Genomic DNA, 18,449 nt, shown 5'->3' with positions numbered 1-18,449 from the left:
GCTTGTTTATACGTGCGTTAGACATCAGCTGAGGCTGGATGTAAACGATAGCACCTGGCCACTGCAGATTAATTTGGGCATTGATAGTGTTGCCACAGAAACAAATATTTCCGAGTCCGAGAACATCACGTGTAGGCCTGTCGCGATAGTCAATAAATCAATTAATCGCACGATAAAAAAAATGAGCTCGATAATTTTTCCGGCCACGATAATTTCCAGCGTCCGTTTTTATATCCATTTTTGCCGAGAGTTATATTATATGATCACGCTCTTATTCATGCTTCTAAGCGCGACAAGACACAAGAGAATGTGCTGTATGTCAATGTCCTGTCTCTCTGTGTGTGTGTGTGTGTGTGTGTGTGTGTGTGTGTGTGTGTGTGTGTGTGTGTGTGTGTGTGTGTGTGTGTGTGTGTGTGTGTGTGTGTGTGTGTGTGTGTGTGTGTGTGTGTGTGTGTGTGTGTGTGTGTGTGTGTGTGTGTGTCAGTGTCCTGTCTGTGTGGCTGCGTCTCATCTCAGCTAATCGAGGGAGTGTCTCTGACACACACACACTCGACGCACAGACAGACTCGCGTCAAGTCTCCTGCTCACATCGAGTTCTCTTTTGCTCATGAACAAACAACACAGAGAATTTTGAGTATTCTCATATTAGTTATATAACGTCTTAAATGAACTTAAAGAGTTGTGAGGAAATGAGATGCGCGGGACAGCGCGTGAGATCCGCGTCATGTTCGTCAGCGGTTGTTTTTAAAGTGACAGAAGCACCGATGATGCCTGTCATTAATGTTCATCAAAGAACAACGGGAACAGAGAAAATTGTAGCTTGAATGATGATTAATCTATATTTCACTTATTATTTATGCAGTTAAGAATGGTGTTTGATAACTATTACATTTCTGTATATGTCTAATAGGGAAGAAACAGGTAAAAATAACATTTATTATAATGGATTTATGTAAAGATTGTTTTAAGTTCACTTAAATTAAAAGTAGTTTTTTTAAAGCCTAATAAATGTTGAAATTGGCAGCTTTCAGTTATACTGTAATGTAACGTCATTAATGAAAACTTCATTCATAACACAATCATCCATTGCAGTTTTCCAGCTGTTTATTCAAGTGTATTTTTTTACAGACTAAGAGTCCATTGCTTTTTTTGTTTTGGTTGTTTTGTTCATTTATTGTGGATATTTAAAATGCTTTCCGTTTTCTGTGTTAAATAGTCTTTAGAAATAAAAGTTTATTGATCTTTGAAAAGGTGTACCTGCATTATTAAGCCATTATCATTATTTTAGATGAAAAAGGTCTCAGAACGACAATATTATCGTTTATCGCAATAATTTCTTGGCCAATTTATCGTCCAGCAAAATTTGTTATCGTGACAGGCCTAATCACGTGTTGCCATTTCGAAATTACGGTAATTATGACATGGCATGAACGCAACATTAGCCCTCATGTTTGCCTTGTCTAGTGGTCATGTATTGAAGTATGTATTGCTGTTTCTATATCCCATGTATCTGGTTATTGTTATCAGTCTTAGTTCATGTTTAAGTTTTTGAGCTTTTGTTAAAGCTCAAGTTTGTAGTCCATTTTTCACATTTTTGGATTTTCATCTTTGTAATAAACTGCACCTAGGTCCTCTACACCATCATCTTTGTCTGTTTGTCAACTACGTTACGTAATATATATTCCTATAGCTAAGAGGTTCAGTGTCTTCCTAACACACTTTTTTGGTTATCTTACCAGCTGAGTAGAGGAATGCTGGGCAAAGCCAACAGGAGCAAATCCATATGTAATGCAGGCCAGCAGTGTTATGACAATATGCACAAAGGTGATCCAGTAGGTAAAATATGGCCTGACAAAGAAACAATTCATGATCACAACTTTCCTCTGAATAGTTTAAAAGCAACATCTAAGGCTTATGAGTCTAATTGGGTTTTCTTACTCACCGATGACTGTGAAAATCTTTCAGTTGTTTCTGTACTTGGCTGCTGAGGCTGCGTCTATAGTGTCGGTTCAGCCACTTCCCCACCACACCCATCCCATACTGACGCCTCTGCTTATCAAACGCAAAGTGCTTCACTTTGGAGGCAATTCGACCACCACGACGAGAAGACGCTTTCCCAGAGGATGTCACAGTTTTGGGGACATCCTTTTTTCCTCTGGAGACGAAGAGAAAAGGAACAGTCAGATTAAAAAAGGTGAGTACTAAAGTGAAAAGCTACTGAATAGGCTTTGTAAGTCAACGGATGTACTGTTATAATTTTTAAAATTCTTTAAAATTTCAGGTTTTAACGTACAAGCTGGGGAATAATATTCCCTCGCCCAAAGAAACATTTGCTACAGGACAAGAAGCTGATATAGGGGGTGACTCAAAAACATCATCTGCCATAGAATAAAGCTCCTCATGAACATCTACCTGTGAAAGAGAGGGAAAAAAACTTTCATTAAAAACATCTATTCAGTCAAGAGTTTTCTTTGAGATATTTGAGTTTGACAGTGTCACTTTCACATACTTTTAGAAGAGTACTTATTAAAGAAATAAAGGAAACTTTTTAAAATAAACTTAAAGGGATAGTTCACCCAAAAATGAAAATTCTGTCATCATTTACTCACCCTCAAGTTGTTCCAAACCTGTATGAGTTTCTTTGTTCTGCTGAACACAAAATAAGATATACAGGTATACAGGTTTGGAACAACTTGAGGGTGAGTAAATGATGACAGAATTTCCATTTTTGGGTGAACTATCCCTTTAAGTGCAAACAAAATGTAATGATATCTGACACTTAAGTGCATGTTATTTGCAATAAAATAAAAATGTATTATAGTTTACCTTTTTACTGAATGCAATTAGTTGAATTTAAGTTCTACTAAAGTAGGTCATAAAAGCACTCTTAAGTAAACCTTTTTATGTAACTTCATAATTCTATTGTCTTTGAAATATGGATGAAGTGTCCAGCCAAATGTACCGACAAGCATTTAGTCAACATCAAAATAAGAGCAACAACAAAAAGTTAAAGCTGCTGTCCGTAACTTTGTGTTCAAGATTTACAAAAATTATATAAATGAGAATGTCCAACATGAATCCAATTACCAAACCGTGTTTTTGTCTTACCCCAAATCATTATGGTACACTTATAATAAGTATTTATATTGGGACTATTTCAAACCGGTCTGGTAGGAACCGCTGCAGAGGAGCAAAGTCCCTGCGTGACTCGTCATAGACAAAAACAGAGAGAAGTAGCTCCGGCTGCAATTTTCTTCCGCAAGACGCATGTTGTTCTGTTTATTAACCGCTAGAGCTCAAAAAGTTATGGACTGCAGCTTTTTTTTAAAAGAAGGTAACGTTTACATTTTAATTTATTACAAATGTATTATTTAAGCATACTTAAGAAGCATTTTATTTCATCAATATAATATCTGCAAGTGCAGTTTTTTTTTACTTGTAAGTAAAAAGTTACTTATAAAATATACTTATAAGATTTGAAGTACACTACAAGTGTACATTCACTACAATTAAGCACAAGGGAGTGGAAAAGATTGGAGACAAACCGAGATAAATATACACACTTTGCTAAAAAAAACTGAATCAGAGGTGTCTGCTGTATCCACAGTATCTTCCTCGAGCCAGCTGTGCCGAGCAAAACTCCTCCTCTGAAATCCACGCACAGTTTGAGTGCCCTGTAGACCCTGTCGACCCTACAGGACCAGAACATGTCAGGAGAGGAAAGTACCACATGACACAACCTTACTTATTCCAATATAATACATGCAGAGCAGAGCAAAAAAAATAATAATTTAGCTCAGCCATATATACATTATAGGACTGGACAAGTAATTTATAAATGATAAAAAAGGTATATCATTTATTATAATAATGCAGGGGATAGTTCACCCTAAAATGAAAATTGAGTCAGCACTTACTCACCCTGGTTTTGTTCGAATGCAGTATTGCTCTTCTTTCTTTTTTGGACATAAAAAAAAAAAGTCCCACTCACGCTCGTCCATATAATGGTAGTGAAAAGTGACCAGCATCAACCTTTTTTTTAAAAGATGCAAAAGTATCACAGAATGATCCCATGTGACACATGCCATATATTTCAAGTGTTCTGGGTGTATACGATAAGTTTGGTGAAAAATACAACTGACATGTATTAAATGTATTGTTTTATTCAACATAAGTCCTGACCTGGGCCATTGGTCACAGCTACGCAATGTGAGGCCGTAGTTTACGCGGTTTCGTCCAGAAAAAGCCCACAAGTTGCGAGAAATTCATAAAAAAAGATTTATAAATACGCAACATGAAATAAAACGCTTAGAAAATCCCAAAAAAGTATCTGTGTACTTTCTTCACTGAGTTAAATATTACAGGACCGGAACTCTGATTATTTAACACGATTATTGGTTGGCCATATGTTCAAAGTCTTATTTCATAAAATGTGTAATTTTCGAAATCAGTAAGATTTCACAATTATCAATAGGCTACTTCAGCAAAATCTAATACTAGGTTAACTAATGTAGCCAAGTAAAAGGTCCTCAAAACAGAAGACAAGTAATCAGTCAGTAATAAAATAAGAACAAAATAAACTAATTACAAACTAAATTGAGAAATAAAGCACTGTTTTTGTTCGGTTGTATTTTAGTTTTTCAGGAAGATATACTAACAGTGGTATTAAAGTAAATAGCAATAGAACTGGTCAAAATGATTATACTACCAAAACTACTGTATCTTTTCTTAGCATTAACAAATGAGGTGACCTCTAAGCAATTTAATGAATGGAACAAAATAATTTCTAATTTTATTTGGTGTAAACATAGGCCTAGAATAAAATTTGAGACATTGCAACTAGCCAAAAAGGAAGGTGGTAGGGCTCTCCCATGTTTACAGAGTTATTATAAATCAGCACAACTTAAGATTTTGATAGCATGGTGTGACCCGTCAAGTGATGCCAAGTGGAAAGAATTGATCAGGCTGAGATCCGCTCTCCTCTCCCCTCCATTTTAGGGGACAAACAACTATTACAATCACTTTTACCTAAAGTATCCCTCGGGATAAAAACACCATTAAGCATTTGGCTTACGGAATTAAGAGACAAGAGAGTTGAAAGAGTTGCAAAGATCTTACGCTGGCCAGCATATGACAGAGATTTCACACCTGCAAAAAATGATGCAAGATTCAAAAACTGGTGTTGTAAGGGTATTACGGAATATTGGAAAATAATTACAGATAATGGCCTAGAAACTTTTCAACAATTATCGGAAAAATATTACTTGAGGAAAGATGATTTCTTCAGGTATCTTCAATTAAGACACCATTTTAATGCAGATATCAGGTCCAAAAACATGGAGAACAGCCCCTTAGTTATGCTTTTTATAAATATATGTAGGGGGAAGCATACTAAAAAACATGTCTCCGCAATATATTCTCTTCTACAATCTGGGAAAAGGTTTTCCACCATGTATATTAAACAAAGATGGGAAAATGAGATTGGAATGAACATAACTGAGGATGATTGGTTAAATATATGTGAAACCATTGCTACTACTTCCAGCTCTGACTTATGGAGAGAATTTACTTGGAAAAATACATTAAGGTACTTTATTACTCCAAAGATCAGAGAACAACAGACTAAAAATTCTCAACATGGCAATTGCTGGAGGAAATGTGGACAGAAATCAGCAGGGCATTTTCACATCTTTTGGGGATGTTCTAAGATCACCCCTTACTGGACAGATATTATTAGATATATAAAAATGATATTGGGACTACAACTAGAAGAGACATTTTCTGTGTTTTACCTTGGAAATATACCAAATGGGACAAGAAAGGAAGACAGATATCTGCTACAAATCTTACAAGCAGCAAGCAAGAAGGCCATTACACGTAAATGGCTGAACATAGACCCTCCTACCTCATCGCAGTGGATAGAAATTACAAACGAAATATACAACATGGAGAAACTGACCTTTTCATTAAGGCATGCTTCGGAAAAAGGGAAGGTTACTGGAAGAAATGGAAAACTTTCTTCAATAAGTAGATGCCATTTATATTATATAATATATATATAAATATCTCATTTAACATGTGTCAAGGGAACATGTTTCATGGTATTATGGCTTCACATTATAGTGTTTCATTGCATTGGTCGGTCTATCTGTTTGTTTGTTTGTTTATTTTATGTTCATTTTGGTTTAAATGTAAAAAAATGTAAAACCTTTCAAAATAAAGTAAAAAAATAAAATAAAAATAAAAAAGTAAATAGCCTACAAAAGAAACTGAAAAAAGTAATCAAATGTAAAATAACACTGCACAGTTTTCACTGTATACATATATATTAATCCTTATTAAAGCTAATTTATTTATGATTTAATGCCATAACAGCAGTAATGGCTATATTCGTGGCAATCCGCAGTATCACTTCAATACATTGTTTACAATAATTTAACAATTTTGTCTTACAAAAAACCACTATACAAAATCAGGCTTATATACCAATAACAACAACAGTAATAATAACAACAATTGCATAGAATCTTTCAATTGAATATTTGACAAAAATTCTAAAATTACTCCAGGAGAAACGGTTTTAAAAATGTCCACTTATGTGTTTTCTGAGTAAAACCGTTGTCTAATATTATCTAAAAAAGGACATTCTATTAAAATATGTTTTACACTCATGAAATTCTTACCCAAATCACAAACCGGTTTCTCTTCCCCCTTCAATAAATATGAATGAGTGAGTCTTGAATGTCCAATTCGGCATTTCGTACAGCCTGGTCCTTTTTAAAGCTGAAGCAATTATTTATTCATGAGCAGTGAGTGATTTTATCTTCATCTTTTGTTGTTTGATTAACAATAATGACAAAGACTGAAGCAGTAATATTGGGCTGCTGTCAGTTTAAGACTGAATCCACGGATCCAATATACTGTTACACACTAGTTTCAAACACTTTCTCAACTGTTTACATTCACTTAACCAAATGTTTACGAGGATACTTACTAAAATGTCAGTTTGACATTTTTGAGTGTAGGCTATTTGACCGTTTAGGCACGAATCCGAAGCCCACAGTATACTTACTTATGCGCTTTCAGCTCAGTCTTAGAGCATGTGCATGTCCCGCAGTCAAAGATGTTAAGTTTGGCTTGGGGAGGATCGAAAGCACATAGCTGAACGAGGCAGCAACACAAAAGTAGTTTTACCTTTATTATCTTGTTTTCATAATCACTGGAAGCCAAATCAATTACGATTAATTGCACAGCCCTACGACGAACACAATGGATATTTTCACATAAAAGAAGAAGGTACATGGATTGTATTTCATGCTATGTTTTTTGTTAATCTTGATTTCCCACAAAAGTTTGCCTTTTCTGGGCAAGAGAGAGTGAACTGTGATGCTAATAGAGTCTCACGAATGCACACGTCACATAGCCGTACACAGAAGACCAACAGCCAAGGTCAGGATTTCCGTTAAGAAATACATTAAATTTCAGTTTGTTTTTCATCAAATCCTTTACCCCCAAAACACATGGAATATAAAGTGTTGCATGGGATTATTCTGTGATACTTTAGCATCTGTTCACTGCCATTATATGGATGAGGGTGAGAGGGACTTTTTTTTTGTATTACCCTTTTGTGGTCCATTAAAGAAAGAAGGGAAAACGGCATTAGAACAAAACCAGGGTGAGTAAATTATGAATTAATTTTCATTTTAGGGTGAAATATCCCTTTAAAGGGTTAGTTCACCCAAAATTAAAAAAAAAAAAAATTTACTCATCTTCATGTCATTCCAAACCAGTAAGATTTTCGTTTATCTTCGAAACAAACAAGGATATTTAAATGAAATCTGAGAGATTTCGGTCCCTCCATTGAAAGTCTACGCAACTACCACTTTGTCACATCAAAAAGTTCACAAAGAGATCTTAAAAAACGAATCCTTATGAATAGAGCGGTTTAGTCCAAATACACATTTAGTTCACATATAAACAATGATCAGCGAACAGAAACAGAAGCTCAATCATATTTGCTACATACTCATACATGCTAGAACAAACCTCTTTGGCACAAAAGTGCTGAGAATGAACACGAGAATGAACCTCATTTGGTTCTCGTACTTCTAGCAAGCATGCTGGAGCTTATGTTTACCATTTCTGATATGGGTGTTGATGAATGTTTATATGTGAATAAAAGCCTAAATTAAATCTGTTTATCATATAAAGTGACCGCGTCTCTTCAGAACCTAAACCACAATTTATTAACTTTTTGAAGGGTCAAAGTAGTTGCATTGACTGTTAAAGGAGGGACAGAAGGTTTGGTTTAGAACGACATGAGGATGAGTAAATGACAGAATTTTCATTTTTAGGTGAACTACACATACACATACAAGCACCTTACATGGAGGTGAATGCTAACATGCAAAACAATCTTAAACACTATTTAAATATCTACAGAGGTGTGATATAGACTTTCCATGGTGACAAACACACCTTAAGAAGGTTGGACGCAGCACGGAGGCTCATACGAGCCACAGATTCTCTTTTTCTCCTCGGAAAGCGTATGTAACCAGAGCGCTGACTGGTGAACGAGCAGAGAGAGGTCACACCTGGGGTCAAAGGAGGATATGCTGTATGGGGTGTCCTCGGTCGCTCAGACTCTTCATAACGGAACTGCCGCCCACGAGCCAAAGGATCCACAATCTTAAGCAACAGAGACCAAGACTATGATTTAGTAGTAGTGATGGCACTGTATTAAAATACCCACATATTAACTGACTTTAATATCTTATTAAATGATTCAGCGCTACATAGAAACTTATGCATCCATAAACCAAATAAATACCGTATTTCCTCAAATAAAAGGCGGGGCCTTTATTTACCTGAACTGCAGAAGGTCACAGGCTTTTATTTGAAGCAGGCTTTTATTAGGGGCAGGCCTGTATTTCGAATTCCATCTATTTGAAAAAAATAATTGTTTTAAATAAACCGTTTTAAATGAAAAGCGATAGCGTTCCAGAGGACAGATATCATCAGGGGCGTGGGAAGTGGGGTGGTTTCAAAGGATTGCAAAATGCAATGCAAATTTTTGTTAATTTTATTCATTTTTAGAATTTAATAATTTATTTGTAATAAACATTTTAAGTGGCCCATTAAAAAGTATTATTTATAAGTTGAATTATGTTTTTAAAACATACATGAGGTCATATTGTGACTGTTGCGGTGTGTGCGTAGAGCGGTAATATTTCCTCAAGTGGAGAGAGCGCCTTTCTGAAGATTCCGTTCATTTCTGAAGCTCATTCCGCTCAGCACCGCGCGCTCAACCCAGAACTCCCTTTGTGACATGCTGGATCAAATATAGGTCTATCTGAAATAAATAGTAAGGGCTGCCCCTGACTAAAGTTTTTTTTTCTTTTCTAGTAGGCTAGTTCATTAAAGCCGTTGTTCACGCGCCGCCGCCTCCGCTTCCATGTCATTGTCTGTTTTAGGCTATTTGCTTATTATTTATTAAATCAGGGCAATTTGGTTGATAAAACATAGATTAAAATTAAGATACAATTTATACAAAACGAAATTCACTTTAAAGAAAGGCTTTCAACAAAACAAAACTTATTGAAGTTACAGTAATACGATATACCGCAATAATGAACATGCACAATATTGTTATCATGGGCACTTCAAAATACCGTGAATAATTATTTATTACGAATTATTCAGATTTTTAGAATGCATTTTAAGAATACTTTACCCATCAACCGTTTAAAATGAACAACACGTCAAAGAGGAACGCGCACTGATGTAAACAGACCGTGCATGAGCTGAGCACATGGCAGAACTAGTGAAGGAGACACGCTGAAGTGCACATTCACTCTTTAGCTGTGTCTCATTTCATTTAATTTTGAAGGCAGCCTCCTCTGGAGGACACATCCTGTGAAGGATGCGGTATACAGAGTGGCTTTAATCAGAATAAAACGAGACGTGCTCCGTAGGACAGACAGGCAGGAAGTATCAAGTTGCTATGCCAACACGTTCACAGTGGAGTTGCGCTCTCACACCAGTTATATGAATGAAAATTATTTATAACTTGAAAATGACTATGAAATGTTTCTTGCCTTGACAGCAAAGTTCTGTTCTAAACTTTTAAAAATCACTAAACACTTCTAATCCTGTTTACCACAACTATATATTTGAGGTAATACAGCTTAAAACAAAAACAAGCTTGAAACTACTTAAGTTTAAACACCACATCTTCGCTTGCATGTATATCTGCCGGTGGCGCCATTTTTTCAAATAACATTTAAAAAACATGACGGTTGTTAAAGGATTAGTTCACTTTCAAATAAACTTTTGCTTATAATTTACTCACCCCCTTGTCATCCAAGATATCCATGTCTTTCTGTCTTCAGTCGAAAAGAAATGAAGATTTTTGATGAAAACATTTCAGGATCTTTCTCCATATAAAATGGAAGTCAATGGCTTCCAAACGGTTCAAGGTCCAAATGAGAGGTTCAGTACAGCTTCAAAAGGGCTTTAAACCACATCAAACGGTACCAGACGATCAATAAGGGTCTTATCTAGCGAAACGATTGGTCTTTTTTTTTTAAATAAATAAAGTTTAAGTTTTATAAGCACAAATGCTCGCCTTGCTCTGTTCAGTGATGCGCGCTCGTGACGTCACGTAAAACGCAATTACGTTGAAAAGGTCACGCAGGCGCAAAGACATTTGAATATGTGGATACGGTCCTCCTTCCGCTCATTTGTAAACACTGACTCTGTACTTCCGCCTGCGTCTAGCGTGACCTTTTCAACATAATTGCGTTTTACGTGACGTCACAAGCGCGCATCACTGAACAGAGCAAGTCGAGCATTTGAGCTTATAAAACTTAAACTTTATTTATTTTTAAAAAAATGACCGATCGTTTCGCTAGATAAGACCCTTATTGATCGTCTGGTACCGTTTGAAGTGGTTTAAAGCCCGTTTGAAGCTGTACTGAACCTCTCATTTGGACCTTGAACCGTTTGGAAGCCATTGACTTCCATTATATGGAGAAAGATCCTGAAATGTTTTCATCAAAAATCTTCATTTCTTTTCGACTGAAGACAGAAAGACATGGATATCTTGGAGGACAAGGGGGTGAGTAAATTATAAGCAAAAGTTTATTTGAAAGTGAACTAATCCTTTAATGGCGACGCAAAGAATTGTGGGTTATCTGCAGCAGCGAAGGATACACCTCATGCACACTCCGAATTCCTGAAAAGAAGGGCGCATTTGAAGGTTGCATTCGGAGTGTCCTACTTACTTTTCTGAAATGAGACAGCCTTGATGACACATGCAGCCTTCAAATGCGACCTCTGGAGGATGCAACCTTTCGAAATGAGACGCAGCTTTTGACAGCAGAGGGCGCTGACGGAACAGCAGAAACGCAGCCGTTTCCCCGGTAACCCTCGTAAACAAAACGATACGGTGAAAAGACTTAAGGCTATTCATTTTCAAACTTAAACATTTTATATTTTAATCTGGACTAAATTACATGCCCTAAATATTGTTTGAATATGTTCTGACTGTTGTTCAGTCACACACTTTACAATAAAGGCTCTATTATTTAACATTAGTTCATTCATTAACAAACTGACAATGAAAATTAATTCTAAAGCATGTATTAATCCTAGTTAAAATGTAAATTTCAGCATTTATTAACATTATTAAAATCAAAAGTTGTAAATGTATTATTTAATGGACCTGAGCTTACACTAACCGTTGCTTTTTTTTAAACTAACATTATCAAAGAAGAATAACTTCTGTAAAAATTTAGCTATTCATTCCTTGTTAATGTTAATGCATTAACTGGTGAGACATTATTGTAAAGTGTTACCTATTGTTCTTTATAATTCTTTTGCACTTAATCAGTTTTAAATATGTTTACTTTAAACATTTTTGTGTATTGCTTTATTGTATTTAAATGTTTGGTTCTTTTGTTATAAGAAAGTTATTAAACCTGTTATAGTATGACAACACTTTTTTTGCAACTTAAATATTGTGATAATACCATATACCGTGATAAAAGCTTCAGCAATTAACCGCAACATGAAAATTTGATACCGGCACATGCCTAGCGTCCTTTTCACTTTTCAACGTAAATGAAATAAAAAAATAACATTATCATATTTAAACTGAAACTAATTACGTGTTTTAATGGCTACAAGTATAGTAGGCTACAGAGAAATGTCATGTCGGAGCAGGATTTGAGCTCACAGCATTTTACCGGTGAGCGGTTCATGAATGAAGCTCCGCTTTGCTTTGCTCACATGCTCTGTTAAGGTAGGCAGGTTTTTTGCATTAATTTTTATTTCCTGTCGCTGTACAAGCTCGTTTATTTTATATGACTGTGTAAACCTTTTATTTAAAGATTTAATTTAGGCCACAGTCCATTGCATTACGATTGCAAGAAGAATCAACATTGTGAAAAAATGTGATTTGCAGTCAAATGTCCCGGTGTGTATGCTGTTTAAACGAGTGTTCTCACCGATATATTTGTTGTTCTTTCGTGTTTTATAGACTCGATATAAACACTATAATTTCGTTATTTTACTAACCCAACTAATGTGCTTTCTATATTCCACGTGAAGGGAAAAAAGCTTCCTTCCACTTAAGAAGAGTTGTGTTCCTTTAGCACTTTTTATTTTGATATATATATCTTTACATAAATATTATTTTCTACTTAAAAACTATAATTAGTTATTTTTCCAAACCAACTAATTACTCATTGCGCGCACTTTTCTCAATCCGTTATGGAGCTATTCAATTTTGATTTTGCATTTTTTTTTTTACGTTCGTTCGTGTAGTTCACATGACCACTTTACAATATTTCAATAACATAATTTATTTTTAAGCTTATGCTGTTTTCTTGTACAAAATAATATATTTTAAGTTAAATGCAGAGCAAGATGTGTAAAAAAGACAAGAGGCTAAGAGATTGTCAAGATCATTAGTGTAGCCTGTCTGACACGGTATTTTCACAGACTAACACACCACACATCTCTCATAGACTACAGTATTTAAAATAGCATGTATGCATCAGTTATATTCTCAATTTCATTTACAGAGCAATCCATGCAAAGTGTTTAGGTTAACTATAGAAGAGACCAGGATTAGTGTACGTCGCACTCGCGATGGTTTCGCTCCTTCGGCACAACCCTATTGTACATTACGATGAACTTGAATGCACATTAAATGAAAGGCATTTAGGAGATTATCCACACTAATTATTCCCCGGCCTTAATTTAAGACCGGCCTTTATTTGTTCGTGCTGGCCATGCCCCCGGCCACTATCAGAGGCCCAGCGTTTAATTGACTATAGGCATTTATTTTAGGAAATACGGTATACTAATCAGAGCTCTTAACTGTAAGAGTTACTAGCCATGAATATAAATAAAAAATACAAAGTCATACAATCATATTGAGATAATATATGCAGTTAATATAAAAAAAGGAAAAAATTTCATGTCTTTACATACCGATATGAAAATTCCATAATAACCTCTTTTAATGTTTTTGCTAGCCTGCAGTCAGCCTAGCCCCAGCTATAAAAAGTAGGCAGGACAGAATGCCCAAGGAGCAGTTCACACAGGACACTGTATTGCTTTTAAAAACAGCTAGATGGAGTGCATGGGAATGTAACAGAACACATTTTTTTTTAAAGGTGAATGTTTTTCAACATGTTGTGTATAGCACAGAAAATAAATAAATAAAAAACAGCAAAACATAACGTATCAACCAAAGACACCCCATCTGGACCAAAAGAAACTGTGCAGACAATGCAAAAACATGTCCTGAATGAGCTAGGAATATGTGCTATGACTAATTTCACTGATGTTTAAACAAATTTTGTAACCAAATTGTTGACTAGTCTAAAAGTAAGAAACAGCTTTTCTATTCGTTGTACATTAACTACAATAATTTAATTGCAGTAAAAACTTGTACATGTATGACACCTTTGGCATTCTGGGGGCCACAGGTGACTCCGGGCCATAGTCCAGGCTGGCTGCCTCATTCTGCTCACAATACTGGGGCTTCAGTTTGCCATATCTTTGACTGCAGTGTCGGAGGCTCTTTCTGTGCCATTCATGCTGCTTGGATTCACCATCACTGCCCACTCCAAACCACTGAGCTGTACCCCTGTGTTCAGAAAAAAAAATTAAGAAAACTAATGATCAGGGTCCAAGCATTATCGTTGCCTCCATTTTTCATGAGCTGAACTCAAAGATCTTAGACGTTTTCTATGTACACAAAAGGCCTATTTCTCTCAAATATTGTTCACAAATCTGTCTAAGGCCCCGTCCACACGAAGCAAGAGCTTTCCCTATCCAATCTTTTTTTTTCCTTGTTTCAAGAAATATTTGCGTACACACGTGAGCACTGAAACCGACTCAAAACGATGTAGTATACATGCCAGGTCAGTATGTGGTGCTGTAATTCTGCCACAGAAATACACTAAAAACGGAGAAGAAGAGTTGTGGCTTGAAGGGGTACAGCACTGGCAGGAAGTAAGGGAAAATCTCACAATAAAATAACAATAAATAACTATGCTACTTACCAGATAATGTTTTATTAACGCCTACACCTACCCCAACCCTAAACCTACCCTTACAATAATGCAAATACAGGAATTAAATGACGCAATATTGATGTGCGCATGCCCAGTGCCCGTAGTTGATATCCCTTTCTAGTCTTTCCCGTGCGGGATGTGGTGTGATGACATCACCGTTTCACAAAATATACGGATTGGCTGTACACACGAAAACGCAAGGGTGACGTTTTCAGATTTATCCACTCTGGGACCTGGTTTCAAAAAATATCGGTTTCATGCTCCCAAAACGCCGGATCCGTGTGGATGAAACGCAGATACGGTACATAATTTTTACGTATACAGCTAAACGCATCTAAACGTGAGCACTAACTCCTTTGCAGAGTTAATCCATCCACCTCAGGTGTGGCATATCAAGATGCTTATTAGACAGCATTATTATTGCACAGGTGTGCCTTAGGCTGGCCACAATAAAAGGCCACTCTAAGGCCCTGTCCATATGAAGCCAGAGCTTTCCCTATCCAGTGTTTTTTTTCCCCCTCATTTCAATAAATATCTGCGTACACATGAGAGCACTGAAACTGACTCCAAACAAGGTAGTATACATGGCAGACCAGTATGTGGCGCTGTAATTAAAAACGGAGAAGAAGAGTTGTGGCTAGAAGGGGTACAGCAATGGTAGAAAGTGAGGCAAAATCTCACAATAAAATAACAATAAATACATTTGCTTGTTTCCCTTCTAGGCTTTCCCGTGCGGGACGTGGTGTGATGACGTCACTGTTTCACAAAATGGCCCCCATAAGGTTTTTGAGTAAGTTCACTGATAAGGTTTGTACTTTAAAGTAAGGAACGGGGCTATTTATAAACACAAGTCATTGTCAAAAAGGCACATTTTTTTCCCCTTTTCCATTTTTTCTCTTTTTTTTTGACTTTATACACATAATTCTGACTTTATACACACAATTCTGACTTTATACACACAATTCTGGCTTTATATCACACAATTCTGACTTTATATCACACAATTCAAATCTGACTATCACACAATTCTGACTTTATACACACAATTCTGACTTTATACACAGTTCAAATCTGACTATCACACAATTCTGACTTTATACACACAATTCTGACTTTATACACGCAATTCTGACTTTATATACACAATTCTGAATATATATACACAATTCTGACTTTATACACACAATTCAAATCTGACTGTCATACAATTCTAACTTTATACACACAATTCTGACTTTGTACACGCAATTCTGACTTTATATACACAATTCAAATCTGACTTTCACACAATTTAAATCTGACTATCACACAATTCTGACTTTATACACACAATTCAAATCTGACTATCACACAATTCTGACTTTATATACACAATTCAAATCTGACTATCACACAATTTAAATCTGACTATCACACAATTCTGACTTTATATACGCAATTCTGACTTTATACACACAACTCTGACTTTATATACACAATTCTGACTTTATACACGCAATTCTGACTTTATACACGCAATTCTGACTTTATATACACAATTCAAATCTGACTATCACACAATTTAAATCTGACTATCCCGCAATTCTGACTTTATACACGCAATTCTGACTTTTTACACGCAAATCTGACTTTTTACACATGATTCTGACTTTATATCTCACAATTCAATTATGACTTTATACACACTTTTTTTTTTTTTTTTCTTCTCCCCTTCAACAGATAGACCAAAATAGTGCAGTAATTAACAATCTAGTAATAAACAATCTAGCAATAAACAATATAGTAATCTAGTAATTCCATAAGTCCAGAAGTGAAATGAAAATGTGTAAACGTATAGGTGTGTGGGTGTGAGTGTGTGTGTATGCATAAGCAAATTAACCATTAATTATTTATTACCATCTTCATTGCCATCACCACCACCACCTCCATCATACTGCCCTCATTGTATTAGTCTCCTTCTCCTTCCCCTTTTTTCCTATGTAATGATTGCCATTGATTACCATTGCCACCACTCCAATTAGTAATGGAGGGTAATATATAAGATAACCCTCCCCCCACATCTATTCAGTCCCTATTTTCTCCTATACCTTTTTTTAACTTTAAAACTTTAAATATTTTCTACTATTAAAGGAGGAATTTTTTTTCTAATGAAAAAGTGCATTTCTTTCTGAACTTAGGAAACGGTTGACTTTCAGCAGTTATTGTCTATGGGATTCTGCTTGTTGTACATCAGATAAAGATAAATTAGCACAGTAGGCCTACATTACATTTATTTGAATGCATTAATGAGAGAGTGATGGTGTTTGTGAATTACTCATACCGTCTCTATTCATTATGAAGCTGTGGTTTGTACTTCAAAGGTATTAAAATGCATGCCTATAACGGTTGAGTTTCTAAGCTACTTTAGTGACTTTACTTTAGTCACAGGACGGCGTTTCTGCGCTCCTCTCTGCGCGCGATATTCACGTGATGTGCGAGCTTCTGTCTGAGTGTTCGTTTGTCACAATATATCAGGCATTAGCTCAGGTGTGAATAAAAAAAACAAGAAGCGATTTCTAAATTTACTTTGACTTGTATTTCATTGCAGATAATATGAACAAAAAATATTTCATGTTTTGTCTGGTCAACTTCATGTCATTTGTAAATATGCATCTTCTCCTGTCATTCAGACCTGCAACACATTTCAAAAAAAGTTGGGACAGTAAAGCATTTACCACTTTGTAATGTTGCCATTCCTTTTCACAACACTTAAAAGACGTTTAGGGACTGAAGACACCAAGTGATGAAGTGTTTCAGGTGTAATTTTGTCCCATTCGTCCTGCAAACAAGTCTTAAGGTGGGCAACAGTATGGGGTCTTCGTTGTCGCATTTTGCGCTTCAAAATGCGCCACACATTCTATATTGGAGACAGGTCGGGACTGCAGGCAGGCAAGTCAAGTACCCGTACCCTCTTCCTCCGCAGCCAGGACTTTGTAATGTGTGCAGAATGTGGTTTTGCATTGTCTTGTTGAAATATGCATGGACGTCCCTGGAAAAGAGGTCTTCTTGAAGGCAGCATATTATACTCCAAAATCTCTATGTACTTTTCAGCATTAATGGTGCCTTCACAGAAGTGCAAGTTACCTTTGCCAAGGGCACTGACACAACCCCATACCATGACAGACCCTGGCTTTTGGACTTGTTGCTGGTAACAGTCTGGATGATCCTTTTCTTCTTTGGTCCGGAGCACACAGCGTCCGTTCCTCACAAAAAATACCTCAACTACTGATTCATCTGACCACAGTACACGTTTCCACTGTGTGATGGTTCATCCCAGATGCCTCCGAGCCCAGAGAAGTCGACGGCGCTTCTGGACACATAGGGCTTCCTTTTGGCACAGTACAGTTTTAACTGGCAATTGTGGATGTAACTACGTATTGTGGTACTTGACAAAGGTTTGCCAAAGTAGTCCTGAGCCCATGTGGTGATATCGCTTATAAATGAATGACGATTCTTGATGCAGTGCCGCCTGAGGGATCGGAGATCACGGTTGTTCAGCTTAGGCTTGCGCCCTTGTCCTTTACGCACTGAAATTCCTCCAGATTCCTTGAATCTTTTAATTATGTTATGCACTGTTGAATGTGAAATATCCAAATCTCTTCCTATCTTTCTTTGAGGAACATTGTTTTTAAACATTTCAATAATTTTCTCACGTATTTGTTGGCAAACTGGCGATCCTCTGCCCATCTTTGCTCCTAAAGGATTAGACCTTTCTTGGATGCTGCTTTTGTACCAAATCATAATTACAATCACCTGTTGACATCACATCATTATTTAACCATTTTACCTCATTACTAGCCCTAAATTGCTCCTGTCCCA

The 18,449-nt window shown here is 36.3% G+C and overlaps 1 protein-coding gene across 1 annotated transcript in view; it reads right to left on the bottom strand.

The window, feature by feature from the left end:
* The window catches only part of ube2o (ubiquitin-conjugating enzyme E2O), a 324,768-nt gene that overhangs the window by 252,600 nt on the left and 53,719 nt on the right, over nucleotides 1-18,449 (bottom strand). Inside the window, exons 5-10 of the mRNA XM_079840703.1 lie at nucleotides 13,978-14,161; nucleotides 8,479-8,688; nucleotides 3,564-3,692; nucleotides 2,294-2,412; nucleotides 1,943-2,155; nucleotides 1,737-1,848 (exon numbers count right to left, since the gene is read on the bottom strand). Coding sequence (XP_079696829.1) covers nucleotides 1,737-1,848; nucleotides 1,943-2,155; nucleotides 2,294-2,412; nucleotides 3,564-3,692; nucleotides 8,479-8,688; nucleotides 13,978-14,161 — 967 coding nt within the window. The remainder of the gene's footprint in view (nucleotides 1-1,736; nucleotides 1,849-1,942; nucleotides 2,156-2,293; nucleotides 2,413-3,563; nucleotides 3,693-8,478; nucleotides 8,689-13,977; nucleotides 14,162-18,449) is intronic.

This window comes from Gobio gobio, assembly GCF_949357685.1.
Source record: "Gobio gobio genome assembly, chromosome: 17".
NCBI classification, from domain to species: domain Eukaryota; kingdom Metazoa; phylum Chordata; class Actinopteri; order Cypriniformes; family Gobionidae; genus Gobio; species Gobio gobio.
This window is presented reverse-complemented; position numbering and strand designations above follow the sequence as displayed.